Genomic DNA, 23,591 nt, shown 5'->3' with positions numbered 1-23,591 from the left:
GACGGATTCGGGAACGGGTACTACAAAACCTTCAGGAACCATCTACTGGGACCATTAACAAACCTTTTCAACTACATTAGGGAAACAGGGACAATCTCGCCAGACATGGGCAAATCAACCACATTCCTCATCTTGAAGCCAGGGAAAGACCCCACAGATTGCACAAGTTACAGGCTAATATCATTACTCAATAGCGACGCCAAGCTATATGCAAACATCCTGGCAAACAGGTTAGCAAAGGTCCTACCCCAAATAATCCACGAAGACCAAGCGGGATTCATCATAGGGAGACACACAGGACAACATTAGGTGGGCGTCAGATATTATAGATATAGGGAACATAACAAAACGAAAATTCTCCATAGCGGCCTTACACACGCAGGGCCTTCGATAGCCTAGACTGGGCATACCTGGAGCTAACCCTGAAGAAATACGGCTGTGACCCCACCTTTACAAGGATGGTCCTGGCGAACTACAAACTCCCCTCCACCACATTTATAATCAATGGCAGACCCACCACAAATATACAAATCCATAGAGGTACGCGGCTAGGATGCCCACTATCCCCCCTCATATTCGCTATGGAGCCAGTGGCACAAACCATAAGACAGGACCGAGACATAAAAGGGGTACTATCAGGGGGGGTGGAACACAAAGTAGCCCTATACACGGATGATATCCTACTGTTCCTAAGTGACACCGCCAAGTCACTACCCAAGGCCCTAGGAAGACTCCAGGAATTTGCTAAAGTATCAGGGTTTACCCTTAACTATACAAAATCAAAAGCCCTAAACATAACCGAAGGAGAAACGATACCCCAAAGAATGTCAGCCCAGTACCCACTGACCTGGGAGCCCAAGGCCATAGACTACCTAGGAGTCCAACTAACACATGAATACAAACACTTATATGGGGAGAACATAGTCCCACTGTGGAAACAACTAAAGGAGGACCTCTCGAGATGGGACGCCCAGGAACTCTCATGGTTCACGTGTATAACCGCACTCAAGATGACCCTCCTGCCTCGCCTCCTATATGTAATTAGTTCTCTCCCGATAGAGATCCCCCTCAAAATGTGTAGAAAGTTACAGAAGGACCTGGTGACCTTCGAATGGAACGGGAAGAAGCCCAGAATACAGAAAAAAATCCTAACTAGACCACCCTACTGGGAGGGCTTGGACTCTCCGATATCGAAAGATACGCACTGGCATCCCGGATAGCCCCTATGCTGAAATGGATGGGAGGTAACCCTCACAAGGGATGGGTGGGAATAGAACAGGGAGAAACTAATATCCCCATTGGGACCTTACACGCCCTACGGACAGGTGCTAGAGGGGCAGAGGGACACCTACTAGAATCTACCCGCTCCTCACTAAAAGCATGGGACACAGCACTTGGAAAACATCACATAGCCCCGGGATTGGGGCCCTTCACACCGATGGCACACAACCAATATTTCACCCCAGGTAAACGAAACAGTTTTTGGGCAAACTGGGGGCAGACACACCCGTTCTACCTAAAAGATCTCTACCACAAAGGATCCCCATTACAATTTGAAGAATGCAAACAGAGATTCGGCATACGGGAAAGGGAAAGATTCAAGTATATACAAATCAGGCACTGGATTTCCCATGGAGGGATGAAAAAGGCGGCCACTAGGATTCCAACAGGTCTCGAACTCACCCTACAGGAAGGCCAGACCCACAAAGCAATAACGACGATATATAAGCTCCTAGACAGTGCTCGAATGGAGGACCGAATCTCTTACAGAGACAACTGGGAGAAGGACCTGGGGACCCCTATCACGGAGGAGGAATGGGGTCAGATCTGGAAAAGGGCCCAGAAAGCATCCAAATGCACCACGACAAAAGAAACATCATATAAACTATACACAAGATGGTACCTAACCCCACACAGATTAAACAAAATGAATCCAGCCTACCCTCCTAACTGTTGGAGACGCTGCGGCGACCATGGGGACCTATACCACATGTGGTGGACCTGCCCCAAGGCTGAAATATATTGGAAAGAGATATTGGGACACATAAGGGAAATCACGGGGAAACCACTCCCATACGACCCAAAAATAATACTCTTGGGGTCCGCAGTCGAAGGCGTCTATGCAGAGACAGGCAACAACGCTACCTTGATTACTCAACTACTAAACGCGGCAAAAATAACTTTGGCCCAAGGATGGAAAAACTCCGAAGGCACAGTGGTCGCGTGCTGGTGGGTCAAGATATGGCACGTACTGGCAATGGAGAAGGTAGGGGCCTTAAAGGACAACAAATACCTAAAATTCAGGGCGTGTGGGACCCATTCATAGACTACGTCACAGACGGGGAAGCCTACTTTCATAGACCTAACCTGCTGAGATCGATTCTGAACTAAGGCCCCTTGACAAGGAAGAAACTCGGAAGGGCCCACACCACCTGCCAACACAGGCAGTCAAGGCCCGAACTGCAACAGCATAATCCAACGGTGGATAAACGCGGAACCAGCCCAGTTTTAGGAGGGGGGTTGAAAGGGGAAACATGCTAAAGACCAAATGAAGAGGGGGCGGGGGGTTATAAATGTTAAAACTCATGGACGTACTACAGATCCGAAAACGGACCGGGGGGAGGTAAGGGGGGATAAGTACAATATTAAGATTTAAGTATACTGCTCTTCATTTGAATGTTTGTAAGTTTGAATCCATGAGAAGAAAATAAAGTTGGTAAAAAAAAAGGCATTTGTGGGCGATGGTGAGGATTTTGATGTTAATCCTTTCCTGGATAGGCAGCCAATGGGCCTTTTTTCTTGCTGCTGAAATATGGTCTCTTTTGGATATGTTGTGTGCTGAACGTAGCGCATTACTTTGGATTACCTGCATTTTGCAAATGCTCTTCTTGGAGGTGCCTCCAAAAAGGGCATTGCAATACTCCATGTCTTGCTCCACTTCTCGATCTTGCAATGGACAAACATCTCAACAGTGTGAGGAATTGCCTAGCTGCGTTGAGAAGTTTAGCGGTGCAAGCTGCTGACAAAGCGATTTGCGTTGACTTGTTTTGAGAAGGAGAGGGTGGCATCAAGGTGCATTCCCAAAGTTTTCACACACCGAGACGGGATTTTAATGCTGTCAGTCAGGAAGGATGAATAAGATTTCTTATCCATTTGTGTGTAGCTATCGGAGTTTGATTCTCTGGGATTTGAGTGAATGTGAGATCCTGACTTTCCCAAGTACTATATATTTATTTGTTGAGTGTTCATGGGAGGAACTTTGTATAACACATATGCCACATGAGAGTTGAAATAATGAACTATATCTATATAGATATATATATTTGTGAAAGTGTGTTTGTATGTTCTGAGTTGGCTCCAGCCCCATAACCGTTGATGGGCTGAAATGATGGCCCAAGGTCTGCATACCAGTTTGTTGTGTACTGGCAATATTGACATTTGACCAACCCATTCACCCTGCACAGGGCGTGGTCCGGCCCTGTGCTATCAGTATAGGTGATTTCAGGAGATTGAGGATTTTGCGACTTTTGCAAAAATAGGAAGTTAGGACACAATGTCGCATACACAAGGCAATAGCAGACACCCACCAGCATGTCAGCTACAGACCCGTGCAACATCGGATGGTACTGCTAGTTCTCAATAGGTGTCACCAGGGATCCATATTTAGGGTATAATGAGAGAACATCAGGTTTCATATCCAGTTTATTTCTGAAAAAACTGACTTTTGTATTGGGGTTAGATTGCACTGGTTTATTAAACAGTGGTAGGACGAGTAACATCACTGAGTGGTCAAACCAGTCCACGAGAAGGGTCTCTTTGTAAATGGTGATGTTTCTAGTGATCAGAGTCGAGCGTTCTTCCTTTAAAGTGGGTAGGGTCTGTGTCCAGAGACTGAAAGTCGAGATTGGTTTGAGTTTCTTTTAGGGCTTGTGCTTTTTGGGAATGTAGCCTGAATTTTTACTAAGAAATTGTTCATATTCTTGTGGTAATCAACTGATTTTAGTTTGATTTAACAACGCCTTTGTTCCCGCTAAAGGGGGCTTGCAGTCTGTTGAGAAAAGGGCGAGTTGAGTTATTAAGGATGAAATAATGTGTTTATGGAATTTGGTTGAATGTGTTGCTTCGAGACTCTTGCCAAATAGCAAAGTACCCAAATCGGACATTTTCAGGGCAAGGCCATGATCCCACAACACCACCCATGATATTATTCCCGTTTCTTATATTTTCAAAACAGCTGCCTTAGATCTGTGCCTTTTCTCTATTTGTAAATATGTATTGATGACTGTATATAGATTATTCATATAGTGCAAACCTACTAAGATAGCCATAGAGCGTTGAGGTTCTCTAAACGGTTGTCTACAAATTAAAGATGAGGTGCACGTTTGGCAACATTTTCTCAAATCAATTTCGTCCTTGTACACTTATATATTTGTTAAAAGGGTATAAGGGATTGAGAAAGGGTTCCCGGTTAATAGGGAGTCGGAGGAAGGGTAGCAGGTGGGGCACACATTGAAAGCAAGATAAGCAACTACATTTCTTATGACCTGGTGACGCAAATATTAAGTGCACAACTAACAGTCATCGGTGCAGTGTTGGGGTAAAGTTTTGAAGGGACAGTGGTCAATGTTCTTGTGAGTACGAACTTCAGCTTCACGTGAGAGTGCATTCCTTTTGCTTTAGCTGGGTGATATTTAATATTCTACCCTAACAAAAAAAAACTATTTTTCATGATGCCGAGCTGCGGAATAACAATATAGATATCTTTTAACGTTGTTTAGCATATTTATCCGTTCGAGGGCTTCCTACAAGTATTGCAGTGTGGCTTTCAAATAAAATCTGCCATGGTCTGCACTGCTATAGATTGTATTGGTGTTTGGCTTGTGCAATCCCATTTTCCTCGATTCCAATATTAGTTTTATAGTACCGCAAAGGTTCTATTAACTGGCATACAAGAAAGGTAAAATGCAAACATTGGATAAGTACCTTGTGGTATTGTCCTATTCACAAAAATAGCATGAACTGTATTTGATTGTGTAAAGGCATTATTGGAATTGTTGAAGAGGGCACTGTTTTCCATCCAGGATGCATGATTTGAGTCATGTCACCCTTTCCATTACGATTTGATATTCGAGCCAATTTGGTCATCTGTAATTAACACGCTTCCACTTTGAATGTTTTGAAGATCTGTTGAAGGTGTTAATGTGTAGCTTTTGTGAAGCATTGGAGAGGTAATTTTTCCTGAAGACCCTTTTTGTTTTAAAAATGGTACACACTGTTCACGAATAAATATTTTCTTATGATGGTTAACCTCATGCCAGAGAACCCTTAAACTTAAATGTTGCATGTGTAGTGAGAAAACGAATTAGTATATTAATTGAAAACGCTACATAATGATTATTGCATAAATACATGCTCCCTGCAATTGGCACAGAATTACACTTGTGTTTTATCATTCCTTTTCATCTTCTTTCAGATATCAAACCGGCTAATGTGTTCATCACAGCAACTGGGGTGGTAAAGCTTGGGGACCTTGGCCTTGGAAGATTCTTCAGTTCCAAAACGACAGCTGCACATTCTTTAGGTAAAACATGTTATGCAATTTCACATTCATATGGGGGTATTCCTTGGTAATAATGTAGTTCCCTCTACAGCATTTGTAATGCTTCTTTTAAATCTTTTTCCCATTTAAAACTCTTAAGTAGTCAAAGTAAAGGATGCCCATGTAAGGCTGATTCCCATTCTGACCACACTCTTGGAAGCAGCTATGTGATCAAAAGCAGTACAGCCTGTGAATGTTGACCAATCAAGTAAGCGAGGAGTGTGTGGAAGAGGAGAGCAAGAGTAGGAGTGACTACCTTTTGCTCCGTGCGGCTTTCTGTTGCTTGCTTGCTATCCTTTGGATGGACCTACAGCAGGAGGCAATGTGGTAGCTGTTGTAATCCTACGCTGCTGCTGTCAATCTTGGCTGCAGGCATACTGTCAAGAGTATAGTCTGGAATGGGCATCAGCCACCAGTGAGTGGACTGAGGGGAGGAGGTGCAACATTCTTGCTAAAACCCAGAAAAGTCTAGAACTTTTTGACCAATGAGTAGGCATAGTGAACCTATGTGCATGTGTTTAATGCATGGCACAGTCAGCTTTACACTCGGGTTGTAAACCTAGCCATAGATTACCATAGATTGTAGAAACTCTTGTTACTTTGCTTCGATACTGATGTTGGCTGAGTGCAGTGCTTAAATGCCCCAGAGCAGCAGGACCAAGGTGCTAGTTGGGAGAGGTTCACCGTTATTTGTTTAACCATTTTAGCAATTTGTTTTTAGAAATCTCATAACTAGGACCACAAGCTGAAAGCCTTTTCCCTCGAGTTTGTCGGACGTGTGAGGACTGCACGCCGGTAGTATCATGAATGTGATCACAGTGCAGCTTGAGTTCGACAATTAATACAACATAGAATAATTCACACATGCTCTTGAGTGAATTTGTCCGATTTCTCACAAAATAGAAGGCCCAGTCAGACATCAAGTTCAAACTGCGGTTTACAAATTCCAGCATGTCGCACAATAAAAGGCGCACAGGCCACTTTTGTTCAACAAACACGTCACTACTCCGTCATTACTTGGCCTGCTCTCCAAAAACCTATTGCAGCGCGGTATTGGCCGTCAGGAGCATCATAACCTATATGGGCACATATACATGTTATTCTACTGGCTTTTGCATGTCAGGTGGCTGGCCTGTCCCTTCCCCAATTTACTAATACATTGTTGTAGAGTAGTGGATTTACCATTGGTTCTTTCCCATTGCTACCCACCCCTAGAGTGCTAAATTATGATTGGCTAGAGCCGGCGACCCCAGGCCTGGGTCCTGAAGCGGTTCTCAGCTCACTGTGCACATTTTTAAGGTGATGTGAATGACTGTGTCTGAATTGTAATGCGTGTGCACCACCTTTGCCTATGAGACCACTTTGTTGCATGTTTTGTTGCAGCCTGCATCTGGTGGCCTGGGATCGATTTCCCTTTCTCACCACCGATCACTGTCCATTGTCTGCTTCTGCTGCATCACGTGTCCGGGGACCATAAAATTGAGCTCTGCAGCTCCGAAATTATGAGGATTTATTCCCTTTTCCTGCAGTTGGTGCCTTTGTCGTCTGGGGATTGGAATGTCTTCATATCTCTTGCCCTTCGCTGTGGGCTTTGTCTCACACGTCTTGCTCCCTGTGCAGCCTCAATCAGCCCAGCTTGTCTCATGCTCAATGATTTGAGGCCTACTGTAATTTTCCTAAACCTTATAATGCGGTTTCTACATTGTCCACGTTATGCTACATTCTACATTTGTAAGTCACACCTGCTTCTCTCAGGTACTATAGGTGATCCTGTAGTTCCATAGAGTTATGGAACCTACTGGAACTTGCAGTACTTATGTCTGCAAAGAGAAATGCTCACTACTGGAACTTGAGTTTATCGGTGTTCAGAAAATGACTGCAAAGAGCAGCAGTGTATATGATAGAACTTGAAGGCAAGCGCCTAAATCCTTGACCTTTAAAGATAAACACTAACTGAAGATGAAGTTCCAGGGACATTAGTGCAATAGCAGAAACTGTGGTAACCCGAGAGAAAAGATTAGAGTTGCAGCACCAACGTATAGTTATATTGTTTAACTCTAAATAAACTCTTTGTAACTGACATACCTGGGCAGGATGTAAAGCGATCTATAGATTGACTGTTTGGGCATCATGATATAAAATCTCCCACTCCTTTGCTGTTAATGGAACAACATTTACAAAAGCAGCAACAGCCAATAAATACAGTAGGTTGTCGCCCTTGAGGAGATACTCCTTCTCTACAGTCATCCCGGTTGTACCCTAACCATGAGAATCTATGCCAAAAAAGACTTATTGGGCTTAATGAAAAAAGGGGATTTTAAAAACATGTTCATGAAGGATTATAGTCCATCTTTACAAAATGTAAGGTCAACAATCTCTTGGCTCAGCTGATCAGCCCCCCTCTCCCCCAAGATCGTGCAAGTGGAGTTGATTGAAACTGCATAACAGAAGATTGTCTTGTGTTTTCCTTGGCTGCTGTTAGCATGAATGGAAGCTGAACACTTACATTTCCTAAGTACAATCATATAGTTCCATGACCTGGAACTTCAGTGTACCAATCTTCTCTAGATCTCCTGCCACTCCGATGTTCATTCAGATCTTTTTTTCAGGGGCATTCTGTTTTTGAGATTCACATAGTGAACTGGAGGAAGTACAACCCTATCTAATCAGCTGCAAAATGGCCTCAAGAACAATCAAGAGTATCCATTCACTTTTCTTTTATGTGAAAGATAAGGCTAAATGTTATACTCTTAAGGCAGTCTTTGCACCACCCTTGAGAATGCCACAATAATCCTAGGGGGATGGTTAAAATACCTGAGAAGAAGAGAAGCCAAACCACTCTTAAACCTGGGTAGCTGGGCAGAGTGACAAGGGTTAACTCTCATTTAGAGGTAGTAGTTAGACAGAGAGGTATAATAAGTCTACACACATAGCTCCAGAAAATACACCACACTTATATACTTAAAAATATATACTTTAATAAAGTCACACATGTGAAACTGTACTTTAGATATTAATACACAGAAATAAAAAAGATATCAGCATAGTTTAAAAATAGTGGTGAGCACCCAACATAAAATTACAGGGGAGTCGGCAGAAACGAGGACCCATCAAACCTAACAATCACGTAGGTACCTAGTAGTCTACACAACTAAGTTCAGTGTCAGGAAAGCACAACCCAACCCTGTATCAGTGGAAGGTCTTCAACCTGATGGTCAGCATCCAACACATAATCTAGTGGATGTGATAAAAAGGGAAGCCCAATTTCATGCAGTGGAGAAAAGTACGTTAAAATCCCTAAAGCCTAAAACACAATTCACCATCAATTTAGGCCTCATGACAATATTATTACACAGTCACCTAGAATAATACATTGATACAAGAGGATGGAACCATAGTGAACCTTAACAAACACTTCCAAGAATCAATAAACATTTCAGTAACAGTTAACTTCCTGATACATTTCATACACATTGTTACTAGATGCAATTAATATTTCAAGTACATTTGCCATAGTAGAAATGAAAGGGATAACTTTTAAAATGGTTATGAAATCATATGCAAGTACAGAAATGGTGACACTTGGTCCAGAGCTCACAGATCCATGGCAGGTAAGTACCCAGAGTCACTTTATATAGAGTTCCAGTAACCGCTCACATTTCAGTAGGAATGAATGGAAAACGTTAAAGTGACAGCCGCTTGAGTGGAGGAAGGTCATTGGTGCGGATGTTGCGACAGGCTACCCAGGGAAGGCCACAAATATGTGTTCCAGAGGTCAGAAGATGGAATCGGGCCCGCTGAAAAGGAAGCAGTACAACAGGCAGAACCCCAATGGAACTCTCTGGGAAATCCAGTAAAGTCTTACATTCCAGGAACCTCTACCACAGAGGAGGGGGGGCACCTAGGGGTGAGGATCTTGAATAATCAGCCTCCCCCTTCCTTGCCACAGTACTCGCGAAGTGCATGCGGTGAAAACAGCTGCAGCTCGCAAAACAACCTGGTGAGTAGACCGCTCTTTCCCCTCTGGAACAGGTGTGGTTTTCAGCATTCTGTTCTCTAGGATTTTAACCCTGGGTTAACAAAGGCTCCAGCAACCCAGGAAAGAATCAGAATCTCCTCCCAAAATCTCTACCATTAAGCCAGGAGTGAAAGATCTGGACAGGGCAACTCCAAGGTCAATAGATAACCCGAACAAATGGCTCCCAGCAGCAGGGTGAAAAAAAGAAGGCAGCAACATGGCAGCAAACTGTTCCAGGATGGAAACAGCTGGTGGCACTTCCAGACATCCCAAGCTGAAGGTCAGGCTTGTAGTTGAGGCTTGAAACACCCTCTGGACTTCTGCAGAGACCCACAGCCCATTGAAGGATGATGGCGGTAAATGCAAGGGGGTCTGTGGTGAAGGGCTTGACTGAACAGATATGATATACTACGATGTGGCATTTATAACGCGCCTGTACACAAGTGTTTCTACTTGATGTGGGGAGATTGCAGGAGACTCCAGATGCAAAAATATACCCGAATCCGTGATATGCCCAAACCACTGCACCTATGCCAGCATGGCCAAATAATGGTTAAATATGGCGGAACTGACGGGAATCGCTGCAAAAAATATCCTTCAAAGGGTTAGCAGACCTGCTTCCTCCTCATTGCAAAACAGGAAACCAGGAGAGAGAGGTAGGGGCAGGAGAAAGCCTAAATATCCTTGCTCAAAGGTGCATGCCCAGGGCCAGGCATCCATTTACTAAAAGAGGCCAAGGAATGAGGGCCAGATGACCAACCATGCTGGTAGTTAGTAGGACTGCCACTCAGCCTTAGCCTGAGGAAGTAAAAGGCATAGTTCAGTGACTTATACTGGCCTAAACCGCTTGGGACCAATATGGAGGCTGCCATTGTTTCACGCCTAGAAACACTTGTGTACAGGTGCGTCATAAATGCCATATCATATCAACCCACATGATCAGTTTGACCGTTTTAACCCTTCCTCGAGGTCAACTAGACAAAGGCAAGCCCTGAAAAACAAAATGGCACAGAGCAGGATTTAAAAAAAAACAAAGGTACATTGGGCTACCAGTGCAGTAAAATGGCCTGCACCCTTGCTGAAGCCAAAACAAAAATATAGCTGTCACCAACCTGCTCCCTAAAACATGGGTAGTGTGATAAAATCACATTGGGGCACAAATGGGGAGCCTGAGAGGCACCCCTGGCACTGGGCACCTTGGGGGTGACCTGCAACAATATACCTTCTATATGGTAAGACTATCTGGCCGCCAAAAAGAAATCTAGGCACCAAAACACAGGTGAAAAAAGTCAAGGGGCCCCAAAAAACGTGACTTCAGTGTCCCCATAAAATTAGGCAACAATATAAAATGTTACTCGATCCCCATCAATATGAACTCCTTTTTAATGGCTTCTGCCTGTGTAGTCTGTCTCACACCCAATTTCTTACAGTTCTGCATAGACTTCCCTCTGCATGTGTCAAGCCCGTCTCTCCTTTGTGGGGGTTTCTTTCCCTACGTTTAATCTCATATCTTTTCTTTGTCAAAGACTTTTGAGACTGCAAGGAATTTACACAGGCCTCTGCATGTCCACTTTGACCTCTCTTTCAACAATACTTCAATTCACAATCTTCTCTTGCAGCACCAATGTCTCTTGGTACTTTTAGTTCTCATTCTCTTTCACTTGCCCTCTTGGCCTTATTTCACAGTTTTTATATTTCACTTTTGTCCTCTTGGCATATTTCACAGTTCACAAATGTCACTTTCCTCTTATTCAACTTTCTTTCCATATCGCGGCTTCCTTTGATCTTGGCTTGCAATTTTTTTTCAATATCCCAAAACATTTCAGAGACTTTCGAATGCGCAACTTCATCTCGCAGGACCACTCTGCTACTTTGTATCCTTGACTTTCAACATTGGTTCTCTTCATTCACGCTTTATCGGCACACGCGCAACATTCAAATCACAGTCCCTTTCACTTTAACATCAACCAGACTTTTGTTTCCCCAAATCACTGACCGGCTATGTCAATTGGATTTTTTTCATCTCTTTTCTGAAGCTCAAGACCATTACCAATGCCTCTTCTGCTCCTCCCCAACTCCGCCCTTCACCCAGGAAGGTCGTGTGCCGCTTTCTGGCAACTTGAAGGTTTCTTTCCTCTGCTCGCTCGGCTTTACTTTTCGAAAGCTCACGGCCTACCGAAAGCCTCAAACTTTTGCCTGGTGTTCTCTGGATCTTCTCAACCGTTGATTAGCCTCTTTGCCTTCCACTGCTTGGTTCGCTTCAGCCTCGGGAGAGCTGTTCCTTCCTGTAACCAGCCTCGCTCAAAGTGTGCCTGCGCGTGCCACCATATATCTTCACAGACAGTGATAATAATTGTAAGGTGTACAGTGTTAGAGTTACGTGCCTTACTCTGCCTGGCCTCATTACAGGGACAGGGCTAATGGAAGTCAGGGGAGGTAATCCTTCTAATCTCATTCCTCATCTTCTTGGGTGCAGTACCTTGTCAAGGTAAAGCGGGAAGGGATTATGGGAGTTGTAGTTTCCCATAAAATAGGCAGGGATGGGAGTTAGATGGGTTGTGGTAAAAGGGGGATACCATGTCTCCCCCACTCCGAGGCCCCCCTACCCAGGTGATCCTCCCTCGCTTGTCTAACCCCAGGGTCAGGATCCAAAAGCGATGGCCTTTCCCTGGCCACCTTATTACGGGATCCCGGTGGACTAGGTTGTGACGTGAAACACCCTCTGGTTTTTCGCACCTTCTTCTGTCGCTCCACACTCACTCATGTCTGGCCTGGTCCAGAAGATTTGTAGGCTTTTGCAGTCTTTAAAAATGTTGTTTTCGTTAATGGAAACACTCTGAACTATTTACTATAACAATTGGAGTGCGACCCAAAAGTATTGTTGTTGTATTGTACCTGTTTGTTCCCAAGCAATAGATTAGTCTGGCAATTCTGTTCATTATTGTTAATATGTGCTCACGGCCTGAATACATTTCAATTGCATTTTACTTTGTACATGCTACTTTTCCTAACAGCTACATGGCTTCAGATCTTGCTGAACCCCAGGCATGGCCAAAATACACGTCATTATCTTGCTGGATCATGGATCTATGATGCTTGGGGCTGTGTTGTCTGTCTTAGGATTGTTGAGGTGATTTGTCTGATGTGGCCACATCCTCGCGCACTTTGGTCCTTGGAGAGCTGCCAGTTGCGCTTGTTCATGACCTTCTCAAACATGGGTTGCTTTGTAAAAGATGTTGTGTGTCTGAATTGAATGTCTTCTATTAAGTGTAGACATTCGTAACAATATTCTCTACTGAAGCAGCAATTATTTAGACTTCATTAAAAATTAAATTCATCTGTCAGTTTTCTTAATCACATTATGCTGTTTAATGTGGCCAGAGTTGATGTAAACGAAGTAAACTTTCATTATTTATTATAGGGCTTTATTGTCCACATATTCAATTTATACAAAGAATTTTAAAATGTTCTGTTAACGTATTAGCTGATGTCTGAGCCAGATCTTGATTACTTAACATTTAAAAGAAAATCCTTTTGTTAAAATGTGAGCTCTGAATTGGAAAAACACAGTAAACCTTGGTATGTGTTCCACACCCAGGCAGTTAGAAATGTCACCTGGGTGGTGGAAGCCAGCGAGCTCCTATCGTATTACCCTGTAACCTTATACATGAAACTTTTCCTTGCCTAGGTATCCTGCTGTAATCTAATAAAGGAGCTCCCTGAGAATATACATGCTACCTCCAGGACCATCAATTCTGTTTAAACCTCAAACAAGTCATATGGGCCTGGGAACTATGGGACACCTGAAGCCTCATCTGCGCTTGCAAATTAGCTATTTCTATACTCGTAAGCATGTTGTAAAGCTACTCTCGGATTGGCAATTGGAACTGTAGAGGAGTAGCCGAATGCCTCTACAGGAAGTCCCTCCCCCATACTACCTGTATGCTGGAAACCAGAAATTGCGACATGCACAACACCAGTGACTGTGACTATTCCGAGGAGAGTCTTTGAGACAAGTATTCATTAAGAAAACCCTATCTAATGTATCCTGGGAGAACTGACAATCTCCTGAAAGAGATCCCCGAAGGAATAGGAAAATGAGAGGAGGAGATGCTGGTGACGTCACAAAAGGTGAGCGTGACGCGATGATATGAGTGGTCAAAGAGAAGAATGCATAGTGCTTAATAGAATCAGATGACGAAATAAAGAATCGAGTAAACTTCCACATGCGGATTGAAGATTGCATGTGTGAAGAAGCACTGCATAAAATGCAAGCCGTTTTAGAACTGCAGATACAGAAACGCGAGTAGACTACTCATAAGGCTGGCTATACGTAGTGAATAGACTGACGCCATTGTATATAATCTGGATATTTGATGTCACAATTTTAGTAAGCTGAAACCCACAAAGGAAGGATTGATAGCTATGCATGTGTCGCAGCAAAGAAATAAGCTGAAGCTCGAAGGTAGACCAAGAAAGGCTGTTTGGCCTGGTGTCGAAGGCTGAAGCAGCCAATACTGGCTATCAGTCCTTGAAGAACAGTGAATGTGAGACGCTGAAGCATCCCTTGTTAGCTTGCAAAGAGAGAACACCATGAGTGACAAGTTTCCTTATTCAAGACAGTTAAATGCTATAACATGAGCCGATTCACGGTCTTCTGTCACGTGAGTCAAGGATGAAAATAGAAGTGGGCATGCAAACTAGAACTTTGATAAGCATATGCTCACACTCCATTATATTCCCAGAGAAGAGAAGCTACTACAAGGCCGAGTTCAAATGCAGATTGCATGGCAGAAGGCACGGGTGTTGAAAGATGGCACAAATTGAGTGGTGAGACGCGGTCAAGTCCTCCCATTGACACCTGGGGTACCAGTTTACGTGCTGCTAGTGAATTGAATAATCCAGAAGGGTACAAGCGTGCCAACCAATTGTAGAGGGCCATATAAAGGGACTTATAGTTTGAGAGCCAATGATGTGCTGTGTACTTAACTGTTGAAGATGACTTGCACTAGGGGTGGGCATAAATTGTCCCCCTGACTGTAGACACCCAATCACAAACCGTCCCTATATAGAAAGTATACTTAGATGTTTCACTTAAACGAACCACAATCCCGCGTAGGTTTTCTTAGTTTGCCACGTAGTATGCTATATAAGAATGTTTTTTATGAAATGCATTGAGACTATGCTGTGCAACGTCAGTTGATGTCTGTTGTAACTCCCTGTTTTAGACAGGAGACATTTTGCCAACTTCCTGAGTCAGTCTTGTTATTTGGTGTAAGAGTTATTCTGCATCCCCTCCATCATACAATGTGTTACCTCAGTTAAAGGACCATAAGGGTTCACTTGGTAGCATGTCGGGTGGTTGGAAATAAGACCCATCGACCTGTAGACTCCAGATCTTTCGGACACGGCTGAATAGAAATCTTGCAAGAAAATCGAGACCGGGAGCAGGGTCTTTCTTTGACAAAATCCCTGCCTGATTTCGACAGGCGCTTTGCGGACGGAAGGCAAAAGTGGTCAATTGGAGCAGTGAGTCGATAACGAAGGCCTAGAGCTAAACAATCGAATGGTGAGTAGACTAAGGGGAATGGCAAACTGAGTGGATGGCATTGTGGTAACTTAGAAAGTAACGGGGAAATAACGAAAGTAACGAGAATAAAGAAAGACATGGGAACATAAAGAGAATAGGTGTATGAAGAGAAGAGAGATGGTGCCAGAGATTCCGAACCCAAAGGGTTTTAGAAGAGTTTGTCTTACACCCCGATCAGGGTCAATAGACTGCGTATGGACAAGTCCATGCAAGAAGACGAACTAAACTCTGTAATCAGGGTATTAATTTGAGGCAAGATGATGTGTGATCACCATGATTTAATGTCAAGAGTCGACTAGTGTGTGTATTTGAATGGAAAAAAGATGTCAAAGAGCGACATATGTGTAAGGAAACTGAGAGAAAGTCAAGGAGTCATATTGTCTATCTAGGGAAACTGTTGGTACCGACCCAGAGGTAGATTGAGATCATTGGAGAAATAAAAAGTTTTGAGGGCGATTGTTGGAGCGCGCCCATATTTGTTGTTTTCATAAAGGTATTTTGTAAACGCTGGTAAGCATTGACAGTCCATTGAGACTCGTCTCAATGGAAGACACTACTCCTCTGATGCATTTATGTAAGACATTGCCAAAGCACATGCCCAAGCTCAAACAGTATAGTGCTGAATGGGTGAAAGGCACGGCAGATAAGATGTTTATGCCATGGCTAGAAGGGGGATCAGTGTCAAAGGCGGTATTGCAACACATGATCACTTACTTGCAGGCTGCGTACACAGGGAAGAAATTGGAGAAAAGTATAGCTATTTTAGAGCTCTGGAAAATGTACCAGGAAGAGAGTATCTGCCACCTGAGGAGTAGATGCTTAATCATTATAAGGAGGAAGGTGCCAAGCCTTCTGCTCCCCTTGCCTCGCCTGAAGTGAAAGGCAATAGTACAGAAGACGAAGGATTATATCCCTTAAGGGAACTAAAAGCGGCGACGGGGTATAGTAATCCAATATACAAACCGCCCACTTATAGCAGTGATGGCAGTCCAGAGGAGAATAGAAGAAGAGAAGAGATCTTTAAGATCACACGAGACAAAGAACAAAAGAGTGAGCGATCGAACATACTGACAGAATTAGAAAGAGAAATCAAGAGTTGTAAGGGAGAGAAGCATAAAAATGATGAGGTAACGCTCGTACAGAACGAATGGATGGGAGGACAGATATTACTCTCGCTAGATGGGAAAACTATCGAGGATGTCGGGCAAAGGGAAGATCAAGACGAACAAGATGGAAAAGATGGGGAACAAGAAAAGAGATTAAAGGAAGTTGAATGCAAAAGAAAGAGCAGACAAAGGCGAGAACAGATGTGTCAGAAAGAGCAACAAAAGAAAGAGAAAGGGCAGAGGAGCAAAGAAATGACAAGAGACAGAGCAATAGAAGAACGGGATAGACATGAAAGGAAAAGAAAAAAGGAGGAAGCACATAAATTAAGGGACAAAAGAATACAGAGATGAAGAGGAAGAAAGAGGAGCAGGGGCAAGGAGAGAAGAAGTAAGACAGGAAGAGAAAAGAGTTTGATGGGAAGCGAAAAAAGTGAAGAGAATTGGGTGAAGAATTTGAAGAAGAGAGAAGATGGCCGAAGCGCAATATTGACCCCTTTCAAAAGGAGTAAATGGAACCTAGTCCAGCAATTCAATGGGGCAGTATTGAAGAGTTTCTCCCTTTACAGGGAGCAATGTCTGAACCATATAGAGTAACCTTAGAAGAGGACTTAGGCATAGGAAGCATCAGAGATAGGATTGATAATGCCTATCAAGAATGAAGGGAAGGTAGTAAATCGGGAAGCCGAGGGAAGGGACATAAACCCTAGTCTTCCAATCATGAAGCAAAGAGAATAATCCATTCATCCTCAAGCATAGAGCCTTATCTCTAAGCAGACTGACCTTTGATAAGGGGTGAAGGCGATGAGAGTCACACTAGTTGGGGACTAGATATGTCAGACGAGGAGAGAGAATCCTTCTGTGGGGAAGAGGAAGGAGATGCATGCGCCCCTGAGGAAAGCCTATAGGTGGATAAGGAAGTGAGATGGTCAGATCTAGAGCGACCTGAGGACAGGAAGCCTGGCCCTATAGCATATCCGGAGCATCCCAATGGACGATCGTAAAGTGAGAAGGGAGAATCACCGCCATATGTAAGCAGGGTAAGGTCACTACCGGGAAGGAGACGGTCAGGGACTATTGTCTCGACTATGGACAGGCAGCCAATGGGAGCTGATTGCGGGTCAGGATTTATGCAGTTTCCCTTATTGGAAAAAGGAGGAGCAAGGCCACAGTATATACCATTGCCACACATGGTAAGGATAATTTAAGGTGCAAACTCTCCAGTTTAACAGTGGGTGCGGGAAAAGGATTTATGAATTCGAAAAAAGTACAGGAGGAAATACTGTGGCAATAGGCGACATTAAGGGTCTTCCAGCAGCCATTCTCAGGGAAAGAGCTGATGACATTTGGGAGAGAGCAGGCTATTCAAGTGTGACAGCACAGAATAAAGCGCATGATGGAGCGCTGTTCAATAATTGTAGAGCAGATGTCTAGAGGGCTCTCAAGGTGCAGCACCCTGACACATCAGACATGGGTGCAATTATGACACGTAAGATGAAAGAAGACGAGGCTCCTCTTACTTACATTCAGGACATTCAAGAGTGCTGGACTCGAAACATGCAAGCCATGGGGAAAAACAGTGGCAGTATTTTACCACGTTTTATGTCCAGGGTTGCCCGAGCACGTAAAGAGGCAACTCAAGAAGTTAGTGGAAATGGAAGCAAAACCATGGGCAGAAATGCAGTTGACTTTGGTGCATCACTGTTGACTGTTAGAGGAGAAAAATAAGAAGAAAGAAGAGGTTAGGAAACTTGAGGAAGCTAAACTAGTTCAGAAGAAATTGTCAAAATATGCCATAGAAGGGGCGGTATAGACAAGCAGAGAGGGGCTGGGAATACAGCAAGCAACGGGTACATCGCAGGCGAATAATCAGCACCCGATGGACCGAGGAGGGAATGGATTTGTACCACAAGGTAGAGGAATGGGCTACAGAGGTAGGGGTGGATTCCAAAATAATCAAGGTGGGTTACAGAATGAGAATCGGAATGTGCAGGGAGGGTTCAACCAAGGGGGACAAGTCAGCCAGGATCCTCCTATAAGTTGGACATGTGGGATGACCGGGCACATTGCACGCATATGCAGAAGCCAAGGGTATGTGCGGAATGGCCAATTCTCAAGAGAGGGACAGCTTATCCTCCAGCATATAGTTTGCAAGCTAGGGAAGGATTCGCCCAAGATCAGGCAGTGTATCGGGCACAAGCGCCACAAATGCAACAGGCACAGTAGCCAGAGCAAGCACCATTGAATCCACCGCAAGGACAGTCAAAGCACGTCCCTATGCAAATACAGCAAAATGCAGACAGCTATTGACACCTAGAATAGGGGGTTTCACTGTGGTGGGAGGAAATCCTTTTACAGGTGCATGGTTCTGCATGTATCTACATTAGGACAGCTCACAGGGTGACTTGATGTGTTCAGTACTATCAGTGACACCAGGCTCCCAAGAAGAACCAAGGGTTGATATGACTATATGAGGCAAATCTTTTTAATTTTTAGTAGATACTCGAGCTACTCGCTCATATATATGAGAGGGAAAATATCCAATGTCAGAAATTGCCATGAATACTCAAGGGTTCTCTGGAGCTACAAGTAGAGTTCCTTTTACTGATGAGTTACCAGTCTCTATAGGCGAGTGTGACATTTCGAATGGATTGTGTCCTCCCACGTATTCCTTATCTTTGATAAATCCACTTCCAGCTTGCTGGCCTCGAAAAAAATGTTCACAGTAGAGGGCGCTGCACGTCGACGTCCCTCGAGTCGGTGTCTCTCGAAGGCCTCCATATTGGCGCTGACATCACCATAGGTATAAATAGTCTTGCGCAGCGTCCGTTGCTCAGTTCTGTTTTTCCGTGCTTCGTAAGCCTTGGAGACCCAAAGCTCGGTTCTTCTACTCATCGAAAATCTTTGAAAATCTCAATATCCTACGATGGCATCTTCGTCCGAAACATCAACGCCACGATCCAGCTTCAAAAAATGTCGAGATTGTGTTAAAAAGATGTCATTAACGGATCCTCACAGGATCTGTTTGTGGTGCCTGGGGTCAGAGCACCAGTGTTCGGAATGTGAGGACTGCATGTTCATGACGGCGTAAGCCTTGAAGGAGCTTCGGGGGAAGCTAGGAAGAGGTAAGGCAGATAAATCTTCTACCCCTTCAAAATTGTCCTCGGCTGAGTCGCGACATTAGTCTCCTCACCAGGAAAATAAACTTCGCCCGATCAAGATCTCGAAGCGGTTCCCACCACTTTTCGAGATTGAGAAACTCTAAGAAGAGCCGTCATAGATCTCCCTCCTCTTCATCCTCAGATTCCCCAGAAAGTGTCACCTGCCCCACTAAGCACAGCTCTCCAGCTAAGTGGGAGGAATTTTGCAAGAAAATGCTAAGGGTCTTTGAGAACACGGCCTTGACCCCCTCGGAGATGCCTAGAGGTGATACCTCGGGTGAAAGACCTGAAAAACAAAAACGCAGTGAGTCGTCGAACCCGGCGAACAAAAACCATCGAGAGCGTCATGAACCCTCAAGTGAAGACAAAAATTAATCGAATAAAACTGCGTCATCGACGCCATCGTCGAAGGTACCTACGACGGACAAGTCTGTGTCATTGATGCCGTCTTCGACCCTGATGGAGGATAGGTCCTTGAAGCCTCAAACCTCAACTGCGACACCGGCACCAGAGGTGTCAAAGGTCCCGCCCAAGGTGTCGAAAGTGGCGTCGAAAATATTGACGACAGAGTAGGATTCCGGTTCTCTCAAAGACATTGAGGCCTTTTTAGAGTTTTTCGACGCCATTTGCGGGTTTGTCTAGACCTTTACCGTCTGCATCGACAACCACACATTTTTCCCAAGCAGTATCCACCAATTTGGCACCTTCTTCTCTGGAAATGGATTTGACCCCTTATCCAAGATCTGACTATTTCAGAGCTTTATCCTCTATTTATGAGGAAGGGGAGGACTCTGAAAATGAGAACTTTTGGGTTACAAACAAGAGTACCCATTCCAGAGGAGTTCATTTCTGAGGAGAATAGATTGAGAGATCTACAAGAATCTTTACAAGAGGCCAGTGGCATAGATGCCTCTCCAGAGGCAGAATTTGCCAAACCAGAACCTGGAGAACATGCAGAAATGCCTTACAGAGCCCTTATGGCAAGAAATATGCAACTTATGGGGTGGACAACACCTGCACCCTCTTTCCAGCAAGATAATCTTACGGACATCTTAGATAAAGGGCTTCAAGAAGACCCCATAGTCCCTTTTCATGCTGCATTGCAGAGAAAAATAGCTGAAAATTGGGAAACACCCGAAGTTATCCCTGCAGTAAATAAAAAGCTCTCTGCAAAGTACAGGGTGTCCGCCTCAGACCCTGAATATTTAAGTAAGCACCCAACTCCAGAGAGTTTAGTAGTGCAGGCAGCAAAGTCGTCAAGTAGTAAGTCGGCATACCCCACTATACCACAAGACAGAGACGACAAAAGATTTGATGCCATGTCTAAAAAGGTCTTTTCAGCATGCAGTATGGCACTTAAGTCTATTAACGCCACTTGCACGCTAGCGAGATTCAACCACAGCCTTTGGGAGTGCGTTTCATCAGCGGCTGACTATCTACCAGAAGGGGAGGAACGAGACGCATTCTTGAACATCATCAAAGATGGGAAGGATGCAATGTGTGAGTCCCTCCAACCAGGTCTCGACTCTACTGACAGCATCAGTAGAACCATGGCGGCGAGTAACACAATCCGCAGATTTGCGTTGTTGTGGAAGTCCGGTTTTGCTCCTGATGTGCAAACCAGGCTTCTGAATATGCCCTTTGACAGCAACTCTCTATTTGGCAAAAATGCTGATGACAGCCTGGAGAAATTGCAAACCTCAAAGGTGGCAGCAAAATCACTTGGGGCTGCAATCTGTCAAACTCAATATCGCCCCACAGGTACGTCCTGGAAGGGGAAGCCCTTTCGTTTTTTTTTTTTTTAAACAATTTTCTTTTCATTTAACAACAAACAAAAACAACTCAACATTTGCTCTGGCACTTTCAGGTTTAAGTTCATAATGTACGTTATCCGCTCAGGTCACAGCTATGCTCCCGCCTACTCCATCGTGTTGTCCTCATTCCTGTCTGCGTGCTGCCCACAGGTGCGGGCAGGTCAAGTCTCCTCTCTCCCCGGCAAACTCGAATCAGTTGCGCTGTTTTCCTCGTCGCTCCCAAATAAGTCTAGTACCAAGGTATTCCACGCTAGTATTCTAGCCCCACTGTTCTCTTCTCCCCTCTGCGAGGGTCTGGTCCAGACTGTAGTTTCTGCTGTAGCCCATTTTTGTAGGTCCGCCCACCAGCCTTCTATCGATGGTCCTGCGCTTGCTTTCCATGCCATTGCGATGCAGCGTTTTGCCAGTATTGTCATCAGGTCCATCATTTTAGCTATATGGATTCTCTGCTTGTCGCCCCTCGGGAACAGGCCCAGTATGTAGGATGCCGGCGACCAAGCTCGCGTATGGATTCCTGCCTTCAACGCTCTTTCCTGTATCGTATTCCAGAAGGCTGTCACACCCCCGGGCATGTCCAAAACATGTGCACCATATCTGCCTGTTCTTCCTGGCAGCGTGGACAACTCCGTATTTGACTGTCCGCCATGTTTGACATTCTTTGTATTAGGCGTTAAATATGCCCTGTGCACTAGGTAGAACTGCAGCTGTCTGAACCTTGCGTTTCTGGAAACTTACTTCGCATATTGAAGGGCTCTGTTCCATTCTTCGTCCCTGAGGGGTCGCTGAAGTTCCTCCTCCCATTTTGTCCGGCTGTTCAGTGTCCTAGAATTGATGGTGCCCAGCAATTGTTCGTACAGTCTGGACACAGTGTGTCCCCCCCTCAGTTACATCGTACCAGGCGTCCAGCGGCCCATCCATGTCTTCCTCTTCCGGCAGGGTCTCCCACCTCTTTCTTATTCCTTGGACCATGCTATTATACAGTATGAATTGGCCACTGTGTATGTCCTGCTCCTCCGCCAAGGTCTGAAAGTCTACCCAATGTCCTTCTTGCCACAGGTCACCTACTTGGGCCACTCCTTTATCTTCCCACTGTGTTCTGAACATTGCCATGCTTGCTATACGGGTGTCTTACCAGTCCCGCCACGGGGATGTGCCTTGAACAGGGGTCTCTTATGTTCGGCACTTTCCATGCTCTTTTCCACAGTGCTCGGCCTAGTTGGACTATTCTGGGAAGGGTTTTTTTGGGTCTCGTTTATCCACAGTAGTTCTTTCAAATAGTATTGCTGGAGCGATGGTTGAAACAGTATTGCATCTATGGAGGTGTCTTCCCCCAGCCATCGGGCCACGAATTGAAGTTGTGCGGCCAAGTAGTAACGCTCAAAGTCCGGGAGCTTGATCCCTCCCCATTCGTAGCCCCTTTGTAATGTGCTCAGTGCTACCCTGTTCCTCCCTCCCCCCATAGAAAGGTCCGTGTCATGGAGTGTAATCGTCTGAAAAAGGATCTGGGGATGTTATAGGGGATGTTGGTGAAATAATATAGGAGTCGGGGTAAAACTATCATCTTCATTAGGGCCGCCCGGCCTACCATCCCCAGCGGTTGCGTTTTCCAGAACTGCATGGCGTTCTCTATTTTGTCCAGGGCTGCCTGCATGTTGGCCATGTGTGTTTCCGCAGTGTCGTGATATATGTCCACCCCCAGATATCTGAAGGTGATTGGGTTCCATGTCAGGCCCAGATGTGGCAGCTGGTCTGACGTCGTCGCCCTCAGGCGCGCCAGGGGGAACAGTGAGGACTTTCCCTTGTTGATGGCGATTCCCGATAACCTGCCAAACGCTCCCAGTGCCTCCAGTAGGTCTGGTATGTGGGTTTGTGGGTCCTGGATGTAAAGCAGCATGTCATCTGCATGTATTGAAATCTGGTGTGTTTCCCCATCCATCACTATGCCGGTGTCTCTGTACTCTGCCCTTACGAAGGCCGCGAACGGTTCCAGAGCCAATATATATAGCATCGGGGACAGCGGGCACCCCTGTTTCGTACCTCGCCCTATGTTCCACTCCCCTGAGACATGCCTCCCCGTCTTGACTCTGGCTCTCGGGTCATTGTACAGCAGCTTTATCCAACGTAGGAACCCCCCGCCTATCCCGAAGTGGGCGAGCGCCCCCAGTAGCCAGTCCCAATTCACTGAATCGAACGCTTTAATTACATCTAATGACGCCACTGCGTATTCTCTCTCCTCTTGGTTCGTCCTGTCAATGACGTGATGGAGTCTCTGGAGATTCCATGCCGTGTTTCGTTCTGGTACATAC

At 44.9% G+C, this 23,591-nt stretch overlaps 1 protein-coding gene across 1 annotated transcript in view; it reads left to right on the top strand.

Annotated features, from left to right (window-relative positions):
* Window positions 1-23,591, top strand: part of NEK7 (NIMA related kinase 7) — a 1,199,876-nt gene that overhangs the window by 651,914 nt on the left and 524,371 nt on the right. The window contains exon 7 of the mRNA XM_069641506.1: window positions 5,474-5,581. Coding sequence (XP_069497607.1) covers window positions 5,474-5,581 — 108 coding nt within the window. The remainder of the gene's footprint in view (window positions 1-5,473; window positions 5,582-23,591) is intronic.

Source organism: Ambystoma mexicanum, chromosome 1q (genome assembly GCF_040938575.1).
Source record: "Ambystoma mexicanum isolate Mex_15411 chromosome 1q, UKY_AmexF1_1, whole genome shotgun sequence".
Lineage (NCBI taxonomy): Eukaryota > Metazoa > Chordata > Amphibia > Caudata > Ambystomatidae > Ambystoma > Ambystoma mexicanum.
Note: the sequence above shows the minus strand (reverse complement) of the source record. Positions and strands in the feature narration are given on the sequence as shown.